The 27,854-nt window shown below is 44.3% G+C and overlaps 1 protein-coding gene across 2 annotated transcripts in view; it reads left to right on the top strand.

Annotated features, from left to right (window-relative positions):
* Positions 1-27,854, top strand: part of CDK14 (cyclin dependent kinase 14) — a 786,329-nt gene that overhangs the window by 216,818 nt on the left and 541,657 nt on the right. For both annotated transcript variants that reach the window (XM_082258252.1, XM_082258251.1), the window contains exon 4: positions 22,895-22,989. In XM_082258252.1, coding sequence (XP_082114378.1) covers positions 22,895-22,989 — 95 coding nt within the window. The remainder of the gene's footprint in view (positions 1-22,894; positions 22,990-27,854) is intronic.

Here is a 27,854-nt window from a genome sequence, read left to right as displayed (position 1 = left end):
TGCCACCATGTGTGGCAATTGGGCAAGTGGGGCCCCCAGGCAACCGCCGGGCATGCCCATTGGAAAAGACGGCCCTGTACATGGGTTCCTCTGACCCCCTTCCCTTTTCTCTTTCTCATTCCTATCTATTTCTCGCTCCTTCTCTAACCCTTCATTACCCTCATCTCACTCTCCCTCAACCACCCTCTTCCCTGCTAACTAACCCCTTTCCCTTACCCTCAATAACAAGAAAAACACAAAACACCTATAATCACCTTCTTTTTATTTCAGTTTAGACATAGAACATGAGCACATTCCTAGACATAGTCTTCATAGGTCAATGCCTAACTTACCCAGTATGAAATTTTGGAGAATATAAGAGTGAACCTATTGAAATAACACCTGAATAGCTGTCTACTAATCAATATTATACCCTGTACAAGTTGATAAACTGTTGACAGGTGCGCTTTAAAATATTTTGCACGTTCCCAGTGGTGCCTGGACCTGGTTCATTTGAAATGAGTGATCCGTAATCAGAAGGTTAAATGCATCCAGGTTACCTTACCGGATTCCAGAACAGCATATTTAAAGAGGCGCTGGGAACTTTTAGACATGCAGATGTAGTCAGATGGAAGAAAAATTCAGGTAGAGATGAAGTAGAAGCATAGTCAGTAAACAAGCCAAAGGTCAGTAACACGTGGTTGTAGGTTGGGGTCAAGCAGATGCGTAGTTGAGGAAGAAGGCAAAGGTTGGTAACGAGTGATAGCAGAGATACAGACAACAGCATGAGTGAGAAGAGCGAGATATTGGCTGGAGAGAGCACAATAATCTAGCAAACAGTCCAGAGAAATGGCCTAAATCAGGAAGTTCATGGGAGAAGCAAAGGGTTCATGGATCATGACAAAACAAGGTTCAAATCAGGATCATTCAGGATCTGTCCAGGGAGCTGTCCAGTATTCTAGGTGGCTCAGCAAGGAGAGTTACCAGACACAGCAGAGGTACTAGGTTCAGATCAAGGCCATGACAATGAAAGAGTGCAAGGTAGCTTAAGTTGTTGATAAAAAAAAAGGTCACATCAAAACCGCCAACCTTCCAACATTTACTATCTACTACCAGAGTTTCCATGGTCTGCTAAGGTTCTGGCATTTTTTTTTATTGAAGGAGGTAGGTTTTAGCTTGGAGGCTTAATATGCAGACCCTTGGATTGGGCTCCACGGGTACATGGAAAGCATTTTGGAGGATATCAGATGTACCATCTTTAACCTTTTAAAGCCTGGTCTGTATCCAAATTATTTTCCAAAAACAGTGATATTTCTGTTGTATATGGAATCTGTTAGCCAAATCTGATAGTATGTTGAAAGATGTGAAGTCTAGGAGGGAGGCTTTGCAGGTTGGAGGAAATTAGTTCACTTGTAAATATCCACACTTTTAAATTTCAGATCTCTATTATAATCATTTCCCGTTATAAGTGTGTTGAAAACTAGCTGGTTTTATCGCACAACCTTCACTTCTCAGATTTGTGGGATAGCTGCATGATTTAAGATTCATAATATTGCAGTAATTGTGGGCGCCTCATAAGTGAAGGATGAGCTCTGATATAATTTTTTCACAGGAAATTAAAAAATATTTTAATATGCATTTGGTAAAGTCAAAGCCTTCAGGAAGCCGTTATTCCATGTCAGCCTATACCATCAGGCAGGGTCCTTCTTATCTGATGGCTTGTTGCCTGAACACATTGTTATGTTTAAAAGGGATAAGTCACCTTTTTTGAAAAAAAAGTTGCATTTATAAAGCAACCATAGTATGTCCATTTCCGATGCATGTCTGGGGGAAAAAAATATATGAAATGCATCTCTACAATATATTTCTCCATGTTTTGTGTCTAAAATACTCCCCCACGTTGAGGGTATGTGGCTTGGTATGGTGGGGGGTGCACGCTCGGCTCCCCCTTTCCTCACCACCCAGGCTGCATGCATGCTTAAGGGACTGGTATGGACCCTTATGCTTTTTTTTCCTGTTTTTGAACTCCGAGGGTCTGGCATGGTAATTGGGGGTTACCACGCTGTTTTTTTGTGGGGTCCCCCTTAAAATCCATGCTAGACCTAAAGAGACTGCAACCTCACACCTTTTCCTTTCTTCTGCTTTCCTTTACTGTCAGTTGGGAATTCCTGGTGAATTTACTGGCCAGGGATGAGTCACTGGTAGGACTAACAACCAGAAGGAAGCTGTCAATTTTATAAGTGGTAAATCTTTAATTTCCCACTTCAGCTAGAGGTTCGCTCAGCCAAACACCCATTTTTTCGGCGTTCGCACAGGATTCTCAATAGATTTGACACAGTGCAGCAGTCTCCCTTATATTTCCTCTGCTGATCAAATGTTTTTAGCCTATAGTGTTGGCTATTTTCTCTAATGCTAAATGTTCACTCTCATGTTGGAATGGCCTTATGGTTATTTGTCTCTTAGGACTTAATTTTTGGTGAATATTAAATTTGCCTGGGGAGGATTTACTTAAACTGGTGCACACAGAATCTGCTTCATCTGTGCATAGTAACCAATCAGCTTCCAGGTTTTAGCCCCCCGTTCGCATCGGGCCGATTTGACATGCAATTTGACATGTCAGTCCGCATGCCAAATCGGAGCCTATTGCCGGCAACGGCACTGTCCAAATCGGAGCAATGCAGACTTTGCGGCACCGCACCGATTCCCAAAAGTAGTTCCTGCACTACTTTGGGGGCGATGAACCCCCACAGATGTCTCTCAAATCGTCCCCGAATTCGGACTCTCTCCTCGTTGGAGAGATTGATAGCAGCAGGAGCCATTGGCTTCCACTGCTGTTAATCAAATCCAGTGATGCGGGAGAAAGGGGGCGGGGATGAGTCCCGCTGTCTGTGCCAATGGTAGCTTTCCCTGGGGGCACCCGATAAGGAGAAGGGGCCTGGAGCACCGGCACGGCACCCCAGAAGAAGGGGACCGGGGCTGCTCTGTGCAAAATGATTGCACAGAGCAGGTAAGTATAGGCATGTTTGTTATTTTTATTAAAATAAAACAAGGGTTTACAACCCCTTTTCAGCCAATGAAGCTGCCATTTTAGCCACTGTTTGATCTTTAACTGCCATCATGCTACACATGTGATTAGTTATGATGGCTTGACAGTTGGGTTAAAAGCGTAAGTAGTTGTGACAGTTAGCAGTCCCGGCATTCTGGGAATGTAACTATTTTTTAAAAAACTTTCAAGTTGATGGGTCTAGTTAAATGACCCTGCTAAATATGACCTGGACATCCAGGCATCAATGGCTCCTGGCCATGAAAGGATGATATCTTCAGGGAGGAAAAAATAGTTTTGTTCTGTACATTTATTATTTCTGTAGAAGAAAAGTGTGAAAAGACCCGAGTCCTTCCAGATAAAGTTTCTCAAATGTATTTTACCACAAGGACATTTTTTTTTTTTTTAATTTTCTTTTTTTTTATGATGTCTGCGGCAATTCTGGGAAATGTCATGGAAATGAGAAGGTGATTTTCATCTGCTTTTTCATTGATCTCTCTACATATTACAAGTGCACTGCAGAAAGCCGGTAGGAAGTGTACCGCCAGCGTACCTATTTGCAGACTGTGGTCGTCAATGTGGCCTTGTTGACTCTGCTCGGTTGTAAATGACAGATTAGGATGGCAAGAGGTCGTGTTTTACTGTTAGTCTTTTTAGCACAGCTAAGTTTTTTTATTTTGTCCATAAACTTAAAGATGCACAGAGTCTTTACCAAGGTCAAGCTACTTATTTAAATTAGACCAAAACTCTTTTTCTATTTCATTTTGGATAGAGAATGGAAGAATTGGAACCCCTGGCTGTTTTTTTTTTTTTTCTGTCTGTGTCCCACTGATGACAATTTTTTCCTGGTGACCATTGTCACCTGACTCGAATATAGATGGATAATCGAACCTTTTACAGCTGTCACTGTAACTGAAGGTAAGCTGGAAATGTATCTCTTCTCCTTGTGTTGTTGATCCTAATAGTAATGGAAAAGCACCCCCAATGGGACAGACTCAGAAAAAAGGAACCAATTCCTACTCTATTCAAAAACTGTATAGGCAAAAGGTTTCTGGACACCTTCAAGTATATGGCCGACAGTTTGTAAACAAGATCAGATGTTTGATGTTTCCAGTGAAAGGTATTGTTAATGCTACAGCATACAAGGACATTTTAGACAATTGTGCACTTTCAACAGTTTGGTGAAGGCTTTTTTTCATGACTGTGGCCCTGTGCACAAAGTTAGATTGTAGGAGGGTTTGGGCCCTCTTTATTTTGACTCCCACATTCAAGGGTGGAGATTTTTTTTGGTATTTGGAAGCAGACCTAAGGGAAGGACTCTATCCTCTTAGAAAAGACACCTTCTGTGTCCTAATGTGAGTTATCCCCTTCGGGGGAGTGGGGTTTCTTCCTCTTATGAAGTGAGGGACTTCTCCCCTCATGAAGTGAGGGACTTCTCCCCTTTATGAAGTGAGGGACTTCTCCCCCTAATGTAATGAGGGACTTCTCCCCCTTCTGAAGTGAGGGACTTCTCCCCCTAATGTAATGAGGGACTTCTCCCCCTTCTGAAGTGAGGGACTTCTCCCCCTAATGAAGTGAGGGACTTCTTCCCTTTTTGAAGTGAGGGACTTCTCCCCTTTTTGAAGTGAGGGACTTCTCCCCCTTTATGAAGTGAGGGACTTCTCCCCCTTTATGAAGTGAGGGACTTCTCCCCCTTTATGAAGTGAGGGACTTTTCCCCCTAATGAAGTGAGGGACTTTTCCCCCTAATGAAGTGAGGGACTTTTCCCCCTATTGAAGTGAGGGACTTCTCCCCCTTTTTGAAGTGAGGGACTTCTCCCCCTTTTTGAAGTGAGGGACTTCTCCCCCTTTTTGAAGTGAGGGACTTCTCCCCCTTTTTGAAGTGAGGGACTTCTCCCCCTTTTTGAAGTGAGGGACTTCTCCCCCTTTTTGAAGTGAGGGACTTTTCCCCCCTTTTTGAAGTGAGGGACTTTTCCCCCCTTTTGAAGTGAGGGACTTTTCCCCCCTTTTGAAGTGAGGGACTTTTCCCCCTTTTGAAGCGAGGGACTTTTCCCCCCTTTTTGAAGCGAGGGACTTTTCCCCCCTTTTTGAAGCGAGGGACTTTTCCCCCCTTTTTGAAGCGAGGGACTTTTCCCCCCTTTTTGAAGCGAGGGACTTTTCCCCCCTTTTTGAAGTGAGGGACTTTTCCCCCCTTTTTGAAGTGAGGGACTTTTTCCCCCCTTTTTGAAGTGAGGGACTTTTTCCCCCCTTTTTGAAGTGAGGGACTTTTCCCCCCTTTTGAAGTGAGGGACTTTTCCCCCCTTTTTGAAGTGAGGGACTTTTCCCCCCTTTTTGAAGTGAGGGACTTTTCCCCCCTTTTTGAAGTGAGGGACTTTTCCCCCCTTTTTGAAGTGAGGGACTTTTCCCCCCTTTTGAAGTGAGGGACTTCTCCCCCTGTGGAACAGAGATTGAGCCGTCAGTTACACCTAGAAATATAGAGCAATAGGACCATAGAAGTCACTTGTGCTAACTTTGAGGGGCATTGAGTTTCTCCTGGTTTATACAGAAATGTAGGGGTTAATTTACTGAAGGCAAACATACCCTTCCCTTTGTGAGGCGAAGTGCCCCAGAGCTTAATGAAATACGTTTTGCTGACTTACATCATCCAATCACGTGCAAGTAAAATGCTTTTTTTCTTTTTTATTTCCTTGCATGTGATTTGGTATCTCTTGTAAAGTGAATAGCCCATGTGCCTTTAGTAAATCAACCCCCTTTTCTGTATCAGTACAGCATGCGAAACTAAAAAAATCTGTATTGTATGTCTGGAAATGTTATATTTCGTAAAGGGATCTGAGTTAAAAGTGGCTGTAAACCTCTGACATGAAATATGAACAAAGCACATCCATAAGTAGTGTGTACTTGCCTCTGTCCAAACCTCTAACATTAAATATGAATAAAACCTATTCCTATATACTGTGTATTTGTCTCTGTCCAAAGCACTAAGTGTCACTTCTGTCTGGTGCCTCATTCCTCTGCTATCTGTACAAGTCACTTCCTGACACCAAGAGGTAAAATCATGAGAGGGGAGGGATTCCAGCACACAGCCTGTGATTGATGGCCTCAGCACGGTTCCTGTGTACTGTGTGATGGGATGGGGGGGGGGGGGTTGTCTCTTCCCTCCAATCAGCTCCCACTGAGCTCTGCAGAGTGCAACTTCAGCTCCCCACTGATCTTTCTTAAAGCTCAGACAAGCTGTATAAATTGTGCACTTTGAATAGCTCTGGATAAGAGAGGGCTGCAGGTGAGCAGGTACAATTTTCACGTAGGCAGATTTGTTTCATCACTGTGTATCACCTAAGGGTAGTCACTTCAATGGGTATTTGTAAGGGTTTACAACCACTTAACCACTTACCTACAGTGCACTTTCACCCCCTTCCTGCCCAGACCGATTTTCAGCTTTCAGCGCTCTCACACTTTGACTGAGAATTACTCAGTCATGCAACACTGTACCCATTCAAAAATTGTGTCCTTTTTTTCACACAAATAGAGCTTTCTTTTGATGGTATTTAATCACTACTGGGTTTTTTATTTTTTGTGCTATAAATAAAAAAAGACTGAAAATATTGTGAAAAAACGCATTTTTCTTTGTTTCTGTCATAAAATTTTGCAAATTAGTAATTTTTCTTCACAAATTTTGGCCAAAATTTATACTGCTACTTATCTTTGGTAAAAATAACCCAAGTAAGTGTATATTATTTGGTCTTTGTGAAAGTTATAGAGTCCACAAGCTATGGTGTGAATCATTGAAAATTGATCACACTTGATCACACCTGATGTACTGAAGGCCTATCTCATTTCTTGAGACACTAAAAAGTCAGGAAAGTACAAATACCCCCCAAATGACCCCTTTTTGGAAAGTAGACATTCCAAGGTATTTAATAAGGGGCATGGTGAGTTTTTTGAAGTTGTAATTTTTTCCCACAATGCTTTGCAAAATGAAGATTTTTTTTTATTTTATTTTTTTTTTACAAATTGCCGTATTAACAGGTTATTTCTCTCACACAGCACATGTATACTTGCAACTACACCCCAAAACACATTCTACTACTCCTTCTGAGTATGGCGATACCACATGTGTGAGACTTTTTCACAGCCTGGCCACATACAGAGGCCTAACATCCAACCAGCACCGTCCGGCATTCTAGGAGCACAAATTTCACATATAATTTCCTGACAACCTATCGTACTTTTGAAGGCCCTGGAGCACCAGGACAATGGAAACCCCTATAAAATGACCCCATTTTGGAAAGCAAACACCCCAACGTATAATTTTTGAGGCATAATGAGTCTTTTGAATATGTCATTTTTTTCCACAAGTTTTTGGAAAATGTGGAAAGAAAATGAAAACACATTTTTTTTTACACAAAGCTGTCCATTTATGCAATATTTCTAACACATAGCATGTACATAGCAAAAATTGCACCCCAAAATACATTCTGCTATTCCTCCTGAGTATGGCGATACCACATGTGTAACACTTTTTCACAGCCTGGCCACATACATAGGCTTAACATCCAAGTAGCGCTTTACACAAAGTTGTCCATTTATCCACTTTAAGACTGGGCCTATTTTTGACACTTGGTGTTTACAAGCTAAAATCATTTTTTTGCTAGAAAACTACTTGGAACCCCCAAACATTATATATTTTTTTTTAGCAGAGACCCTAGAGAATAAAATGGAGATCGTTGCAATATTTTTTATCACACCATATTTGCGCAGCAGTCTTCCAAATGCGATTTTTTTGAAAAAAAAATCACTTTTTTGATCTAAAAAATAAGAAAACAGTAAATTTAGCAAATTTTTTTTCCATAATGTGAACGATAATGTTACGCCGAGTAATTAGATACCCAACATGTCATGCTTCAAAATTGCGCATGCTCACAGAATGGCGCCAAACATTGGTACTTAAAAATCCCCATAGGCAACATTTTAAAAATTTCTGCAGGTTACTAGCTTAGAGTTACAGAAGAGGTCTAGGGCTTAAATTATTGCTCTCGCTCTAACGATCGCGGCGATACCTCACATGTATGGTTTGAACACCGTTTACATATGTGGGCGGGACTTGCGTATGCGTTTGCTTCTGCGCGCGAGCTAACGGGGACAGGGCGCTTTAATTTTTTTTTTTTTTTTTTTTCCTATTTATTTTATTTATTATTTTTTTATTTTTACACAGTTTAAAAAAAAAAAATGTTTTGATAATTTTTATTCCTATTACAAGGAATGTAAACATCCCTTGTAATAGAAATAGGCATGACAGGTCCTCTTTATTGTGAGATCTGGGGTCAAAAAGACCTCACACCTCACAACTACACTAAAAAAGAAAAAAAAAAAAAAAAATTGTTGAAAGAGGAAAAAAAAAAAAGCAAAAAAAAAAAGCGGCCCTTTAAACCGGTTGCTAGGCAACATCTTTTGACGTAGCTCCGGTCCTCCAAGACCATAGAGTTGAGTGAGGGCCATCTTGCCCTCACTCGACTTCCTGTCTCTGAGGATCCGGGACCGGATAGTTTTCCCCGCTGCCGGCGGGTCCGGTAAGCTGGGAAAACGTCTGGGACGCGGCAGGAGGGGGGGGGGGGCACCTCTTCCCCTGCACCGTAAGGGTAATTCCGCGGCGAATCCGCCACTGGGACCACCCTTATCTGAAAGCCGACCGCCCGCCGTTTCAAAAAATACCGGGGTTATGGGGGCTATCTTCTGCCATAACCCCAGTATTTAGCTTTCAATGGCCGACGCATATAGTCGTTAGGCGGTCAGTAAGTGATTGCATGTATATGGCAAACAGGTGACGATGACTGATGGGGTGACAGGTGACGATGACTGATGGGGTGACAGGTGACGATGACGGATGGGGTGACAGGTGATGATGACTGATGGGGTGACAGGTGATGATGATTGATGAGGTGACAGGTGACGATGATTGATGAGGTGACAGATGACAATCACTGACCGGGTGACATGTGACGATGATTGATGGGGTGACAAGTGACGATCACTGATGGGGTGTCAAGTGACGATGATTGATAGGGTGACAGATGACGGTGACTGATGGGGTGACAGGTGACGATGACTGATGGGGTGACAGGTGACGGTGACTGATGGGGTGACAGGTTACGATGACTGATGGGGTGACAGATGACGATGACTGATGGGGTGACAGGTGACGGTGATTGATGGGGTGACAGGTGACGGGGCGATGGTCACTGATGGGTGACAGGTGACGGGCGATGGTGCACGGCGGTACTGATGGCAGTCTCTGGTGACCGGTGAACTTTAGGCTACATTCACATGTGAGCGTAGCGATCACGGGCAGAATCACTGCGATTCTGCCCGCGATCCAGAAATCATTGCAAATGGCGGGACGCCTGTGCGTTGCCCGCTGTGCGATGTTGCTGCGATTTCCGCCTGCCGAATCGAGGTAACATCACGCAAACAACGCATGACGCCCCAAAGAAACTCTTGTACTTTTTTGGGCGTCATGCGATGTTTGCGCGATGTTACTGCGATTTGGCAGGCGGAAATGGCGGCAACATCGCACAGCGTTTGGGGTGCTATTGCAAATCACGGGCAACGCACAGGCGTCCCGCAATTTGCAATGATTTCCGGATCGCGGGCAGAATCGCGGTGATTTTGCCCACGATCGCTGCACTCACATGTGAACGTTATGGGTGTCAATTTCTGGGCACTGATGAGGTGACTGTTGGGTGACAGGTGACATTGGGGGGGGGCTGGGGACTGTGTGGGGACCTTTATTACTGTGATTTTAGTGTGATTTTACTTTTTACATGTGTACAGAGCAGTAACTCACTATTTCTAGCTCTTCTCCCCTCATACTGGAAACTGTATGAGGAGTGAAGAGCTAGTAACAGTCAGTTACTGCTCTGTGTTTACATTTTGTGATCGGCTGTGAATGGATTCACAGCCGATCACTTAGTAAACAGTCACTGTCAGTGACTGTTTACTACCGCCGGTGACAGCTGTGTTCCTACGGAACACAGTGCCACCGACATGACCGCGCTGCGCGCTCCCGATCGCGCATGCGCGGTCATCTCCCGGCCGCCTCCATTGTGATCGGCTGTGTCATTGGAACACAGCCGATCACGTGGGAAACAGCCATGCCTATTGGCTGTTTCCCCCCTGCCGGTGACCGGCTGTGTCCCGGGGACACGCCGACACCGGCAGTGCACGGCGGCGCGCCCGCGATCGCGTGCCTGCCGTGCATTTACTGGGTCACGTCATATGACGTCCGCCCAGGATAATAGCCGCACCGTCCCGCCGTCATATGACGGCGGGCGGGCGGTAAGTGGTTAAAGCAAGTGCCCCTAAGGACATTACTTTACTTCGAGGAATTATTCTCTTGTAAGGAGATTCTACATGTGAGAACTGCTGGAAAAAACACTTTGGAGGTGTTGGGACTCTAGTGGTTGAATTATTTGGGGTCTACCAATCTGTTTGGCTACTCTGTGGTGTGCTGGAGGCCCCAGCTTCGGTATATTTTGTGTCCACATGGTGGTTCTTGAAGCATGAACATTCCACTGACCAAGAATATGGAGAGTTCAGATACATGCCCTTAGACAGCCATGAACTGAGTTATTAATGATGTGCTGGGTCTTAAGGGATTAGTACTGAGCGGTACAAGAAAACCCCTGTTACAAGCTTCATAAAGACATGGTTTGATTAGTTTGGTGTGGAGAAACTGGGGTGGCCTGCACAGAGCCCAGACCTCAGCTCTACTGAACATCTGTGGGATGAAATAAAATGCCAATTGTGAGCCAGGTCTTCTCATCCAACATCAGTACCTGACCTCACAAATGCTCTTTTGGTTGAATGATCACAACTTTTCATTAACACTCTCCTAAATCTTGTGGAAAGCCTTTCCCGAAGAGTGGAGGCTGTTATCTCTGCAAAGTAGTGGCCAACCAACTCCGTTTTTACGACCATGGTTTTGGAAGATCCAAAATTCTTATATACTGTAGGCAGGGCTCAAAATTTAAAGTGATTGTAAAGGCCCATTTATTTTTCCATAAATAACACACATGTTATACTTACCTCCTTTGTGCAGTTTCTTTTGCACAGAGCAGCCCAGATCCTCCTCTTCTCAGGTCCTCCCTCCTGTCAAGTGCCCCCACAGCAAGCAGCTTGCTATGGGGGCACCGGAGCCGAGCTGCTGCTCCCTGTGTCCATTCAGACATGGAGCTGCCCTTCGGCCCACCCCTCTATCTCCTGATTGGCTAATTGACATTGACAGCTGCAGGAGCCAATGCGGTTGTGTCTCAGCCAATCAGGAGAGAGAGTCCCCGACAGCCGAGGGACTTGTGGAAATCGCTGGATAGAGATGGGGCTCAGGTAAGTATTAGGGGGTGCTGGGGAGGCTGCTACACACAGGTTTTTTAACTTAACGCATTGAATGCCGTAAGATAAAAAACCTTCTGACTTTACAACTGCTTTAGGTCCTGAGCTACTAGCCAGGCCTTAAGAATTACTCACCACCAGTTGCCTCACCCAACCACTACCCTGCCCCGCCCCTAATTCCGCCTCTATACATGCCCTAGTAAATGATCTCATGAAATTACATTGGTAAATGTTTTATGCAGAAATAAGTTACAAAAATAAATATTAACAACAACTTTATCAGTGCAGCCTCATCAGTGCCCATCTGTGTAGCCTCATTAGTGCCCATCTATGCAGCCTATCAGTGCCACCTTATCAGTGCCCATCAATGCTGCCTCGTCAGTGCCCATCAGTGTAGCCTCATTAGTGCCCATCAATGCAGCCCATCAGTGCAGTCTCATGAGCGCGCATAAACCTAGCCTATCAATGCTCATCAGCGCAGCCTATCAGTACAGTCTCATCAGTGCCCATAAGCCTAGCCTATCAATGTCCATCAGCGCAGCCTATCAGTGGCCATGAATGCAGCCCATCTCTGCACAGGATCTACAGGGAGGAGAGCTGACCGGATCACAGAGAATCTCCCACTGTGACACAGTTTGTGTGAATTGGAAATGAAGAAGGAATGGACTTTGTAGGCATGGTGAAATTTATTTTTACATGAAAAAATGATTGTAGCAAAAAATATATGTATTTACCGTATCTGAAACACCGGCCGCTGTCAAAAAAAAGTCACACCTCCTTGACGGCTCCTATGGTAGACGTCACACTACTTCAGTTTCTCGGCATCGGACCAGTGTGCTCTGTTTGAAACTGGCCAGTGTTTGAGATACAAGCAGTGTCACAGCGGAATATCTCTGCTCTGCGTGATCCGGCTGGCTCTCCACTCTCTTCTCTACAGTTTCCTGGCTTCCCTGGGGGAAGAATCGGCTCTCTTTCAACCCCGCCAGTCAGTGCCAGACAACCCCCTCCGATGTGGCTCCACACTCGCCCTAGGCTAATTTCCACTCGCCAAATGCAAGCACGAAAAGTGGAAATTATGAGTGCGGCGGTCCGGTGATCACAAACTTTTGGTTGTACAGTGTGTTAGTAGAGAATGTCTGAGCCTTTCTCTGTATGTGTATTGAAAGCTTTAGCCTCAAATGAACCCAATCACTGTTTCACCTCAAGTGTTTTCCTCCCCGCTCACCTGCCTCTATAAAAAAAGCAATACTCAATATACTCTAAATAGCACCATTCCTCTTAATTAACAATCCTCTCTCGGATAATATACTATCTGCACCCATGCTTACCAAAATAACAGTAAAAAAAGCTGCTGCAGAAAGTTCATGTAGTGATAAAGTCTGACATTCTCAAGCTGCTTTTCTGCCATAAAAAATGCATGAGACATATAATCCCCACAGCTTGTGTATGAGGCGTCAGGTGATTCTCGGTTTAATCTTCCATTAAGACTCCGTTTTATTGTCTCGCTGGAGTTCCCTGAAAAAAAAAGAAGCAGGTGTTGTTATGATGGCTGGCGAGAATGAATTGCACCGCAGGGATCAAGGCATATAATTTTATACCCAATTTTAATGTTGAGAAAAGATAAAATCTTCATACACCCATACCATATAGAAGGCATTTAATTGTGCTACTGTATAGGTTTGTGTATGATGCCTCTGTGTATTGTACACATTGTGAGAAAATATTTTTTTCGTTTTTTTGGTTTTGGATAAAGCACAGATAGTTAAGAAAGCCAGCACTTCAACATAAAGTCCAAAGACGTATTTTGAAGTCCCATGTAGAAAGCCAACATTTCCAAGACACTGAAGTCCATTTTACGAAGGTGACAGACAAGCAGACAAGGAATAAAATGACGTCATCCACATATATGGATGACAATGTACTTTCACTGCTTGCCATTCATCTTGATAAAATGGACCTCCCAGGTCTCCAAAGTATTTTTTTTCTACATGGCACTTCAGTAAATCTCTTTGGACCTGAATCTCGCATGCTGGCTTCAGTTATTCATTGCATTTACATTGTACCACCAATTTTCCGTGCACTCGCCTTATGCAATTTTCAGAAGAAGTTTGTGCGGCATGGTTTGTTTCATTTTTGGATTTTTTTGTTGTTTGTTTTACCATTGGTCAATCCGATAGGAAATGAGGGGAAATCTCTTTAGCTGGGAACAAGTAGAGCAATAAAAGCACTTTTGGTAGAGTAGAGAAGCATTACAGCTTGTCTGGTTTTTAACCACTTTACCACCGGAGGATTTTGCTGTCTTACGTCCAGGCCACTTTTTGCGATTCGGCACTGTGCGACTTTAACTGACAATTGCGCGGTCGTGCAACGCCGTACCCAAACAAAATTTACGTCCTTTTTTTCCCACAAGCAGAGCTTTCTTTTGGTGGTATTTGATCACCTGTGCGATTTTTACTTTTTGCGCTATAAACAAAAAAATAGCGTAAATTCTGAAATAATAATATTTTTCACATTTTTTTTATATAAAATTCCCCCCCAAAAAAATGTTTTTTTGGCCAATTTGTTTTCTGCTACCTATGTTTTGTTAATCACAATAAGCGTATATTGATTGGTTTGCGCAAAAGTTATTGCGTTTACTAACTAAGGGAAAGATTTCTGTCATTTTTGGTGTTTTTATTTTTAACGAGTAATGGCGGCGATCTGATTTTTTTTTTTTTTGCGGGACTGCGACATTGCGGCGTACAGATCGGACCCTTGACTGACATTTTTGACACTTTTGGGGGTACCAGTGACATTACTGCAGTAATCAGTGCTATAAATATGCACTGTTACTGTAAAAATGACACTGGTAGACAAGGGGTTAATTTTATTGGAGAGGGAGGGGTTAATGGATGCCTGGTGCTTACTAACATGTGTGGGGGGAGGTGAATGAGTGACACAGGGACAGATCGCATGTTCAGCAATGCCGAACCCTGCAATCTGTCACTGTCTGTCACTTAGGAGGTCCGCCCGCTATGTTTACACAAGCGGGCGGATCTCGAAACTCGATTCGCCGACGATCGGGGAAGAGCAGCGGCGATCGCTACCGCTCCTCCCCTGGCCCGACTCCCGCTGTGAATGAATACAGCGGGAGCGAGCCTCTGGCGGTGCGCGTGTGCCGCCCACAAGGGGAGGAGTCCAGTGACGTAGGTTTACGTCGCTGGACGATAACTAACCACTTTGCCGCAGTAGAGCTCGAGTGAGCGGTCGGCAAGTGGTTAATGCTGTATGTGTTACTATTGCGAAGATCATACTCACGTTTGAGAGACAGTCACTGAGACAAGTGGCAACAAGAAATTGAATAATGTTTATGTTTGATCCTATGGTTGGGCCACCAAATGTTGCTTGGTGACCTTGATAAAATTTCTCAGCACATTGGTTGGTCGGGTTCACTGACCTTAGATAAACCTATTCAGTACTTTGGTTGGGTTCTGTGGCCTGGGATAGAATTCCTCCTTAATATCACGTGACTGTGATAAAACGGTTGGTTGGGTTCAGTGACCTTGGATAGAATTCCAAAGTATGTTGGTTGGGTTAATTGACCTTGGGCAAAGTTCTTCAGTACATTGGTTGAGTTCCTGAATTTTAGTCTGGAAATTTGAAGAAGTTACAGACATGTTTATCTTGTCACAAGTAGCCTATGTAACATAAAAAGGGGAAGCAGCACAGTGTTGTAAGGCAACAGATGCTATTTAAAGCAAATGTTTGTCAAAGCCTAATCCAGGTTTGGTTTTAGTTCAGTTTGTTTGGGTCAAGTTAGCCCAAGAAAACTATTTCCTTCTCGAATGCATGCACCAGCTGTCAGTGGTATAAAAACTGTATGTAGCATCAGCTGCATACAATATGCAGCGCAGTGTTCCGGCAGTGGTATGGGGACTTCCCGCTCATTCCCATAACAAAATCGAGTTGGGATAAGCTCTGTTCAGCCATTCACAGGCAGCTTTGTATTTTATGAATAAACACAAGGCTTCCTCTGATTGCCTGATGTAGAGATGGTGACCTCATCCAATTGCTTCTTCACCTTCGCTAATCACAAGAAGCCCTCATAGTCATTCATAAGACTGAGGGCTTCTTGTGATTAGCGAAGGTGAAGAAGCAGTTGGATGAGGTCACCATCTCTACATCAGGCAATCAGAGGAAGCCTTGTGTTCATTCATAAAATACAAAGCTGCCTGTGAATGGCTGAACAGCGCTCAGCTTGACATAATAATGGACAGATGGGAAATCCCCAAACTGCTACTGATGCACTGAGCTGTGTACTGTATGTAGCTGATTCTGCATACAGTTTATACAGCACTGACAGCGATCGCATGTATTAGTAAAGGAAATAGTTTGTTTAGGTCAGCTTGGCCCAAACAAACTAAAGTGAAATGAAACCAGGAGTTAAGGCCCGTACACACGTACCGATCGTCGGCATACAAACGTCGGTGGACGAAGGATCTGCCGATTGTACGCGTGTTAGTATGGTGCCTCCGACAGATGTCTGCGCACAATCCGCGGACAAAAGTCTTTCGTGCAAACATGAAAATATTTGTATGCCGACACCAGAACGGACGATTGTTCGCCTGTCAGTACACAATTCGGCCGACAGACCGCAGATTTGCAAGACTGGGCATGCTCAGAAAATAGAAAACACAGGGAAAGTTAACCATTACATGACATCACTTCTGCAGTCGGCGGACAAAATTCTTGTGCTGTCCTTGTGCTGTCTTTGCACTTTTCAGCAGACACCGACATCCCGGGGAGAAAAGAGGAACATTTGTAAGCCGACCATCGGTACGTGTGTACGGGGCTTTAGGCTTTAAAGAAATTAGGCTCTTTTAGCAAAATGGTGGAGATAAGGTCTTTCATATCATGGGAGTGTAAGCTGTGCAAGTCCACATTTTCAACTCATCTCCTTGTGGCAATATCAGAAATTAATGTCAAAGGTAGCGATGTACCAATAAAACACTGGAAGGACAATGATCATCTCAAAAACGAATTCCAATTGGTCAGAATCCATTTTTGTGAATCTGAAAACATCACCAATGCTTTTCTCAGTACCTTTTTGAAGCTTGATTATTTGTATCACCAGGCAGAGGGTGAACAAAATGCTCAATGTGCTAAAAATTAGGTCAGAAATTCACTAGCACCGAAGACAAATTGACTTCTGAGAAAAAAATAGATAAAAAGTAGGTCCCTCAACAAGTGTTCAACATATGTGCACTCCAACACGATGCATAAGCAATACATTAGGTAACTCCACCATCTGGATTCCATTATGCCTATGACCCATTTGTGTCTCCTGTCCTGTTCAAGACATTTTTTGGATAAATGGATGTAAATAAGACACCAATCTGGGAGCAATTCAGGTCATCTTCCTGTGTAAATGTGTGCCACCGGTTACAAAATTGCCTGCGCTACGTCTGGGGCATGAATATTCTACAATATCTCTTGGGATACCATCCTACTCCGCACCTCCACTACCACATTTGTCATTGCACCATATAATACATATGGATGTCATCCATATTTTTTTTATTTAAGGGGACACTATCATTATTTTTCCAGCTTATTCTTTTAAAGCCTTATGGGTTCTAAAACCTTCATGCTAAACTGCATATAAGGAGGTTTTAGGTTATCTGTATAATGCATTTGGTAAGACCAGAGATCCAGCCCATCTACTTAACTGAATCTAGTGTCTTAATATTACAGGTGATTGATTTACACTTACTAGTTGTTTTCTTTTATCCATGTGTAGTTTAAAAGTGAATAATTCACAAAGCAAAATATTCTGGTGAGAAGCCTCAGATGAAAGCTGTTATTTGTTTAATATTGTTTTTTATTCCTAGGACCTTGCACATAGGGGCCATGATCAAAGTGTTTATAATTGCAAGGCTCTTGAGCACCACACACATTTGTCAAAGCAAGACGATAAAATAAACCATAAAGGACGACTAAAGGCAAAACTTTTTTTTTTAACTTTGGATAGAGTGGAGATGGATTAGCACACCTGTCAGTTTTTATTGCTGTCTTTTTCCCCTTTATATATTACAGGTACTTGTATAGTGCCGTCAATTTACACAATGCTTTACACATATATACAGTGTATATATATATATATATATATATATATATATATATTCACATCAGTCCCTTACCCTCAGGGAGCTCACAATGTAAGGTCCTTAAAGCGGTTGTAAACCCAAAATTAAAAAAAAAAAAAAAAAAAAAACAACCTGCAAGACAAAGGCATAATGAGCTAGTATGCATCGCATACTAGCTCATTATGTATTACTTACCTTAGAACGAAGCCCCGACTAGGACCCCCGGACATCGCTGCGGGCGCTGCCATGATCCCTCGCCGTCTCTTCCGGGTTCGGCGGCTTCGGCGCGGTGATTGGCTGGAAGAGACGGCTCCGGCGCGATGATTGGCCGGAGCCGCGATGACGTCACTCCCGCGCATACGCGCGGGAGTGATTTTCCGGCAAGCTCCCGGCAGATAGATTGAAGGTCCCTCCGGACCTTCAGAGCGCATGCGCCGCTCGCGCGAGCGGCTGCATGCGCTGTAAATATCTCCTAAACCATGCCGGTTTAGGAGATATTATTTGTACCTACAGGTAAGCCTTATTATAGGCTTACCTGTAGGTAAAAGAGTAAAAAAGCGGGATACTACCGCTTTAACTCATATTCATACATACACATAGTAGGGCCAATTTAGACAGGAGCCAGTTAACCTACCAGCATGTCTTTGGAGTGTGGGGGGAAACCGGAGTACCTGGAGGAACCCCACACAGGCACATAGAGAAGGCACATAGAAAACATGCAAACTCCAGGCAGGTAGTGTCAAGGTAGGGATTTGAACCGATGACCCAGTGCTGCTAGGCAGAAGTGCTAACTACTTAGCCACCTTGCTGCCCAACTCACCCTCTCTATTTGTCCTGTTTACCATTGTCACTAAATTTGAAAGTAAAAAGAAAATCCCAAATTTAGGGGTGTCCCCAGAAAAATAATAGGGGGAAAATCTTCCAATGGGGACACTAATTCTTGGGACTTGGGGGTCCCCAAGGGATTCCCTTTAATTTGCAGGGATTTCCTCTCACTTCCCGTTTGGCTATGGGACAGGAAGTGAAGGAGAAGATTCCATATTGGAACCAGATGGCAAAATATAACCCTCCCTTACTCTATACAAAATGAAAAAAAAAAGTTTTGCCTATAGTTTTACTTTAACCTCTTCACACCGCGCCTCCCGTAGTTTATAATAGGTTTAAGAAGCTGGGAGGCGGGGCGTGACTTAAGATCACGTGACCGCCACAGTTGGCTTTCATGGTGGTCACGTGATCCAAAAACTCCCAATCTTATGCAGCGATCAGAAGCGTTCGGTTACACACTGGTCGCCATGCTGGGCTTTCGGCATTGCACTATTAATCGCAAATATGCGGCCTCTCAGCGCTAAGGCCCAGGCACCGAGAGGCTGCATATTTGCCTGTGTCTGGTGCCAAGGGGTTAATGTAAATTTGCCCTGCTTAAAAGAATACATAACAAGATTCCCGCTATTACCTTCTAAAGAAAAACTTCTGTGTTCTCTCTAATTTAGTTTAACTTTTTACTGGTTCCGGACTTCCCCTTTCTTGCTGGTTAAGCTCCACCAACGGCCATCCCCATCCAGTGAGAGAGCCTTTTCTGGTCACTGAGGAAGTCTCATTGGACACTGGAATGGTATTTGGCAAGGCATAGACATCAAATCAGACCCTAGCAGGAAAAAAAGGGAAAGCAAATCTAAGAGGTGCACAGAAGAAGCTTTTTTTGGGTAATAAAGGTCAGTGCCAGCATCTTCTGGAATCTGTAGCTGAAATAGTCTAGCGACAGGGTCATCTTAAGATCAATCTACTCTTAAAATGATATGCATTTACACTTTTATAGGTAAATAAAATATGCTAGACATCCAAAAGCTCGGAGACTGCTGCTGGGCTCCGCCATCTTGAATATGATGTCAGCGGACTCAAAACTGTCACTAAAGTGACACTATAAAGTAGAAGCTAAGGCTATAGAGCAGTGGTTCTTAACCTGGGTTCGATCGAACCCCAGGGGTTCGGTGAGTCAGTCTCCGGGGTTCGGCGGGGGGGGGGGGACAAAGGGGCAATTGCTCCCCCCAAGAAAATATTACTGATTGTGAGGCCGAGCGCACCCCGGGAAATCAGAGCTGCGGTCGGGACAACTCACAGCCATTACACATAGACACTTGACACTCTGCCCCCTGTACCTCCCCCAGCAGGTTTCCAGCCCATCTCCTGCTTGCTGCGTGAGTGGGCGGGATGGTGATGTACCTGACCACTGAGATCGCGCCCGCCTGGAAGAGGGAAGTGTGAGCAGCTGAGCAGAGGGAGCCGAGTGCATGTTCCTGGAGGTAGGCTCAGCTAGCTGTACATGGTGGATTCGTATACAAGGACCTCAATGCTACGTCTGCTGAGTTACTGCAGCTTAGCATAGAGGTGCTGTTAGCTGACAGATGGAAATGCATGTCCTTTTCATTTAGCTCAATAAAGCATTGTGAATACCCCCTGGTGTGTGCCCTCCTGATACCCCATGGAATGCTCTCCCAACAACTCCCCCCAATGTGTGCCCTCCTAACACCCCATGCTATGTCCTCCCAACCCCCCCAGTGTGTGCCCTCCTGATACCCCATGGTATGCCCTCCCAACACCTCCCCCCAGTATGTTCCCCCCAGAGTGTGCCCTCCTGATACCCCATAGTATGCCCTCCCAACACCTCCCCCCTCAGTGTGTTCTCTCCTGACACCCCATGGTGTGCCCTCCTGACACCCCATGTTTTAATGGTTTTGTTCTTTGTTCTTAATGGTTTTGTTTTTTGAGATACAGTCGCCAACACTTGCAGGGAGGCCCCAGCGAGATTTGAACTCGTGACCCCTGGTTTACAAGACCAGTGCTCTAACCCCTGAGCTATGGAGCCTTTTTTTTTTTTTTTTTTTTTTTATGGTTTTGTTTTTTTAATGGTTTTGTTCATTTTGTGCACCTATGTATAAATATATATCTAAATATATACCTATGTTTTGAATTTGAAAAAATCATATTTTATTTTTTCAATTAAGAAGGGTTCGGTGAATGCGCATATGAAACTGGTGGGGTTCAGTACCTCCAACAAGGTTAAGAACCACTGCTATAGAGGGAGGGGAGAATGATGAGCTCTAAGGGGGAAGGCAGTCGATGAGATGGATAGGGAGCAATGTGACATTAATTGGCAACAAGTGTCAACAAGTGACAGTCAGTGTGTAGATCAAAGTATAATTCAAAATCAAGAGTCCATGCTGCTGGTGCAAATCACACTAGATGCACTTTGAAAGTCTGTTGCCAGCTCGCCGAGTATGAAGCGGCTCTGTAATAAGTGGACAGGAGGAGAGAGAGAGCGGCGCCGATCTAAGTGCAGCATGTAAATAGCAGGCAATTTATTGAGATAAAAACACTCACATATGTACAGGCATGGATAGCGTGTAGGGCACGCTGTTATAGCTGAGTCCTGGTGCCAAGCAGAGGTCCTGTTTCTTCCCGCGTTCTGGCTGCGCCGGTGGATTCCAGGGCTCCAAGTTCTGGGAGGGGAGGAGGACGGCTGTCGTCACCTGTCTACTTGAGTGGCAGTGCTTGGCGTGTCCTGGCTGCCGCGTGTTCGGAGCATGCGTGCTCCTTCATCAGGCCTCCAAGGACACAGGATCTCTGCTTGCCACCAGGACTTGGCTAGAACAGTGTGCCCTACACACTATCCATGCCTGTGCATATGTGAGTGTTTTCATCTCAATAAATTCCCTGGTATCTACATGCTGCCTCTTGTTTGGCGCCTCTATCTCTCTCCCCCGGCCTCAGAGCTATGGCCCACTGCAACATTTTATCCGGCCCTCTAATGTAAGAGGGGACTCTGATGTAAGGATGGACTGTGATGGCGACTTAGATGTAGATTCTCATATGAGGACTACTGTGATGTCAGGGGAACTCTGATATAAGAGAAGAAGAGGAGAGGACTATGACTTTTAAGGAAGGTGGGGACTGTGTTAGGCAATCTACTCTTTCTGGAGTGGTTGAATTCTTCAGCAAGTTCAAAGGTACTGTACATTGCAAGTGATTAAAAACAATTCATGGAAAGGAAAAACCTGCAAATAAGTACCACATTTATCAATTTTAGCATGGAAATTTTAGGAAAAAAACTTTAAAGGGAAAAAAATTGTAAATAAAGCAGCTTTGAACTCAGAACTTTTTTTAATCAAATGCAGCCTCACCAGTGCCCATGAATGCAGCCTCATCAGCTTAGTGTCCAGCATGCAGCCTCGCCAGCGCAGTGTCCAGCATGCAGCCTCGCCAGCACAGTGTCCAGCAATGCAGCCTCGCCAGCACAGTGTCCAGCAATGCAGCCTCGCCAGTTCAGTGTCCAGCAATGCAGCCTCGCCAGCTCAGTGTCCAGCATGCAGCCTCGCCAGCACAGTGTCCAGCAATGCAGCCTCGCCAGCACAGTGTCCAGCAATGCAGCCTCGCCAGCACAGTGTCCAGCAATGCAACCTCGCCACTTCAGTGTCCAGCAATGCAGCCTCGCCAGTTCAGTGTCCAGCAATGCAGCCTCGCCAGTTCAGTGTCCAGCAATGCAGCCTGGCCAGTTCAGTGTCCAGCATGCAGCCTCGCCAGCACAGTGTCCAGCAATGCAGCCTCGCCTGCGCAGTGTCCAGCATGCAGCCTTGCCAGCGCCATTGCACAGAGTGGGGGTAGGCCGGGCCGAGGAGAAGGGAGGACGGGCGGCCGCTGTCATCTGAAGTCCCGGCGCCTATGATGGACGTCCCATTTCCCGGCATTGGGCCACTGTGCTGTCTATCATAGGAGGCGGGACTTCCTTTGACTTGCTATGACAGCGACCACTCGACCTTCCTTCTCCTCGACCCGGCCCACCCCCCTCTGCCTCTCTGCCTCTCAGGGCTGCCTGGCCTTTTTTTTTTTTTAATATATCGGCGTATAACACGCACTGTTGTTTTGCCCTCCGTTTTTAGGAGAAAGAAGTGCGTGTTTTACCCAAATAAATACAAATAAATACAGTATTTAAAACCCTTGTTTTTTTCTGGGATTTTACCTGCATTTTTTAAGTTGGCGACAGGGTCTTTTTAAGTAGAACTTTTACTTAAAAGTTGAGCACAGATTCACCTTAAATTGTTTTGGCTATGTATCCTTTCGGATTCTGTCATTTCTTCCAGTCTTACCATACTATGTGAATGATTTGCAAATTGTAATTATAAATAATTTTTGTTGAAATCCATATAGCAAATCGTCTGTATTGATCTAAATGTAGAAGGCGATATGAACTTATTTGATGATAGTGTCCCTGCTAAGGAAACCATCTTATCATTTCAGTCACATGACCATCATAATCCTCCACCAAAATATATTTCTTGTTTTAATTCCTGTATTTTTCTCTTCTTCAGCCAACGAGTCCTAAATTCGGGAAGGCGGACTCGTATGAAAAACTGGAAAAACTAGGAGAAGGCTCCTATGCTACTGTGTATAAAGGCAAAAGCAAGTAAGTCTTACTGATAATCTGTGTTCCAATATTCATGTGTGATGCCGGTAATTCTAAAATGTGTTTCCTTGTGAATGAAAACTGCTAGCCCATTATATCCTAACTTTCCCGCTTGTTGCTTTTAAAGTGGTTAAAAACGCAGTTTTTTTTTTTTTTATCTTCAAGCAGAACTTTAGCTTTTCCTCCACAAAACAGATGCATGTAAATGAATCAAAATCCCGCTGTTATTTTATCTGTATCTTACCTCATTTAGCTGTAAAAAGCTAGTTTGTGTTTCTGTGATGTCACTCCATCTCCTGGCTGAATTTTAAAGAAGTGACTTCCTGTTTTCTTCCTTTACCAGTCCTGAAACTACACAGCCCATCATGCTTTTGAGCCTCTGTAGTTTCAGTGCAGGCTATGGGAGTCCCTTGTTTCAGTTCTGGGATTTGATGTGGCCGGGTCTGAATGCAGATCACTCTTTAGTCTGCAAAGAAGGTAAAAATGTGTAATTCCTGTCCTGCAGAATGCCAAAGCATATTGGCTTACTCAGTGGCAGCTGGTGCATTAGGGGTGCAGGGGCGCCGCCCCCCCCCCCCATCCATCCGTCCTAATCCCCTAATGGATTCCAATTGGGTTTTTTTTTTTTCTTTTTGAGCACGTGATTAGAGCCAGAGGCTCTGCTAGGCTTCAAAAAAGGATGGGCTCGGGGGCAGAGCACTGCGCCCTGAGCACACCCAGATGTGTGACAATAGCGTATTAATATTCGCTATTGCCACACTGATTCTCCTCCTGGCCAATCAGGAAGCGGGTCCTGAGACCCGTTTTCCTGATTGGTCGAAAGGAAAAGCCATGCTTTTGGCCAAGGAGCGGAGGAGGGTGGAGACTGAGGGGGAAGCCGCCGCCGCTGCCTGCCCAGGGTGAGTGAGCCGGTGACTGGGGGTGGGGGGGCAGTGTGGGCTGGAGCTGGTGTGGTCGGGGGGTATGGTGTGGTCCGTCTGACACCCCCCCCCCCCCCCCGACCATGGAGCACTAGCCGCCAGTGGGCTTACTGCAAGACTACAGAGGAAGGGCCATGGGAGGTTATTATGAAGGGGTTTCCTTCATATGTAAATGACTCAGATCACATAGGGCAGGGCTCTGGGAGGGCGAGATCTAAGAGGTGGGACTCTCCCTGTTCACACTGATCAACATATATAACTGGGCAGGATTGACTTTGAATTTTGATTCATTCAGTCCTGCCCAGCAGCAGCACAGCTAGCTATCAGAACAGGCTGTATATGAATTTTGAATAATGCTGTGATCCGTGAGTAGGGACATGGGAGGTTTGGACTCTTCCTGTAGGTGTGACTGGGCAGGATTGAATGCTAATTAGGATGTATTCCATCTCACCATCAGAGCTATGAAGGAAGTTACATCATTTGCACAGTCTGAAAGTCTACAGAGGGGTATGTTCTAGGCTAGAGGTGAAGCAGAAAGTAGCTGGAAGGCCCTCAGTCTACTTCCAGACTATACAGAATGTCACATGGTATAAAGCCTTAACTAAACCCAGAATATCAGAGGATCTGCAGACAACAGAGTAACATAGTACAGAGGTATGATCTATGCTGGGACTAATCATTCCATTAAGTTCTAGTGAAAAGAAAGTTGGCGTTCAGCTTTAATGCATTCTCTGCAATAATGTTAAAAAAAAAAACCTTCTGTGATTAGGATCCCCCCTCAGCCCCCCTTATACTTACCTGAGCCTGATCTTGATCCAGCACTGTGCCCCAGAGCAGCGGTTCTCTCCACTCTCTCTTGAATGAGACGTGATCTATGAATGGAGGAGTCGGATCTTTCATTCATTGTCTGTCCTCCAGTCATAGATCACATTTCATTCATGGAAGCTACAGTATAACTTCTGAGTGGGGGAGGGGGGCTCAAAGGGTGGGGGTAGTCAGTATTCTTGAGAAGTGCATATGATGTATATGAATACAACCTCAGCCAACAGCACAAGGGACAATTCTCAATGACTGTAGGTACCATCCCTTGTGCTGATTTAAAAAAAAAAAACAAAAAAAACTTTTGACTAAACTTGGGCTGTAATATTCTGTAATAATGAAATATTACAGTTTTTATATATAAGCACATCTTATTGTGTAATTAACCCTTCTTGTGTGCTATGTTTAAAGTCCTGGGTTTTCTCTTGGGAGTAAAAACATAAGGAAGATAGCACCTTAAGACTATAACATTGATTTGGCGAAATTCACCTCTTCTTTTCCTCTGGTTCATATATTAAATGACGACCTTTTTTTAAAAGGCTTAAAAGTGTTTGTTTCTTATCTAAAATCCATTTAACCACTTAAGCCCCGGAAGATTTTACCCCATTCCTGACCAGGGGGTATTTTGCGATTTGGCACTGCGTGATTTTAACGGACAATTGCGGGGTCGTGCGACACTGTATCTAAACGAATTTGGCGTCCTTTTTTTCCCACAAACAGAGCTTTCTTTTGGTGGTATTTGATCACCTGTGCGATTTTTTGATCACGCGCTATAAACAAAAAAAGAGCGTAAATTTTGCAAAAATAGCAATATTTTTCACATTTTTTTATATGAAATTCCCCCCCCCAAAAAATGTAAAAATCAAAATTTTTAACATTTTCGGCCAATTTGTTTTATGCTACCTATGTTTGGTAAAAAAAATCGCAAAAAGCGTATTTTGATTGGTTTGCGCAAAAGTTATCGCGTTTACTAACAAAGGGAAAGATTTTTGTCATTTTTGTTGGTTTTTTTTTAACGCGTAATGGCGGCGATCTGCGATTTTTTTTTTTTTTGTGGTACTGCGACATTGCGGCGGACAGATTGGACACTTGACTGACATTTTTGACACTTTTGGGGTTACCAGTGACATTTCTACAGTAATCAGTGCTATACATATGCACTGTTACTGTAAAAATACACTGGCAGTGAAGGGGTTAACTTTTTTTGAAAGGGAGGGGCTATGTGTGTCCCTAGGGGCGTGCTTTCTACTGTGATTGGCTGTGGCTTCAGATGTATGAAGAGTGATCAACCGTTCTACATAGTAGAACCGTATGATCATCCTTCATACACAGGGGAGAATGACAGGCAGCTTGTTTACACAAGCCGCCTGACTTTCTCCCTCTCCCCCGCCGATCGCAGAGTGACCGGCGGACATCGGGTCCGCCGGTCACACGCGCGGGGGGGTCCATGACCACGCGGGAGCGCGCCTCCGGGGGCGCGCGCTCGCTCCCTAGACCCTCACAAGCTAGTGACGTAGCCCTACGTCACTTTGCCTGTGAGGGGCTGACTGCCGACGTAGATCTGCGTTAGGCAGTCGGCAAGTGGTTAAAGTGTTTTACCCCAACATTTCATATTCCAGATTGCTTGTTTTACCATGTACTTGTATGAGAGAGTATCCTGTTCTTTGTATTCCTTCCTTTGTGTGAATGTATTCCTTCCTTTGTGTGAAATCCCTGGCATTCCTGCTAGCCCCCTAGATTTCCAATTAAAAGCTGACCATACTAAGCAGGAGAACACATCGTGGTCAGCTATGCTGGGAACTCAGGCTGCTCTCCTCCAATGAACGGGTCGTTTTACAAGGTCATCATTTACAAACACTCTTAACTCTCTCTCTTTGCGGCGTTAAGCAACGTTTAGCAGCGTCAGACATTTTTACAGCTTTAACACTGGTCCTCAGAACACGCAGGCCAGGCCCTGGGTTTTTTTTTTTTTTTTTGAAGCTTTGCAGCTTGAAAACGCCTATGCCACTTACAGCTTCAAAACGTCTGTGTGTGCATAAGGCCATAAAATAACATGGAACATTTTTAAGCTGCAAAAAAAAAAAAAAGTCTGATGCTCCTAAAAGCAGCTGAAAAAATGCCTTGTGTGCATGAGGCCTTATACTTACAACTGCCAATCACATCCAAATCTACCATGGAATTTTGAATCTGATTGGTGATACACCAAGCAAGAGAGTAAGTTGCACAACACGAAGTAGACCCCACCTAGGTCACATATAAGAAGCTACTCGGATTTTGCCTTTAATATTTTACATTGAATTTAGATGAAGGTAATTTGTTTTGGACTTTTATATAGCTGCTGTGTTTTCTGGAAATTCCTCAGCAGTTCACTAATTGACTTTACTTGTTGCCTAGGATAGCTCTTAAAATAATATTAATAATATACTCCAATTAGCCAAACTTTTTTTTTTCCACAGAAATAAAAGTAAATTTAATATTTAAACATTATTTGCAGCAGAGAAATATGGCTAATTAGTCTGCAGAAACAGCACTCTACATAATAAATGGCGTTCATCTGCAGATTTGTTCAGGGATATGAGGTTATGTAGGTGGCTTAGACATTACAGGTTATACCTGTAAAATGCTTGATGTGTATAAACCTATGTATGAAAGCGAGAGCAGAATGCCGGCAGAAGATGGGAGAGAGATCACAGAGAAATTGTGGGGTACAAAGAGTAGAAGAGAAATAACAGAGGAATGGTGGGCTACAGAGCGGGCAGAAGATAGGAAAGGGATCACAGGGGAATGGCGGGGTACAGAGAAGACAGGAGTGGGATCACAGAGGAATAGTGGGGTGCAGAGAGGGCAGATAATAGGAGAGAGATCTGAGGAATGGTGGGGGTACAGAGAGTGCAGAAGATAGAGAGATCACAGAGAAGTGGTGGGGTACAGAGAGCAGAAGATAGGAGAGAGATCACAGAGGAATGGTGGGGTACAGAGAGAGCAGAGGATAGTAGAGAAATCGGAGGAATGGTGGGGTACAGAGAGAGCAGATAATAGGAGAGAGATCACAGAGTAATGGAGAGATACAGAGAGAGCAGATAATAGGAGAGAGATTACAGAGGAATGGTGGGGTACAGAGAGAGC

Source organism: Pelophylax lessonae, assembly GCF_965119305.1.
Source record: "Pelophylax lessonae genome assembly, chromosome: 5".
NCBI lineage: Eukaryota > Metazoa > Chordata > Amphibia > Anura > Ranidae > Pelophylax > Pelophylax lessonae.
This window is presented reverse-complemented; position numbering and strand designations above follow the sequence as displayed.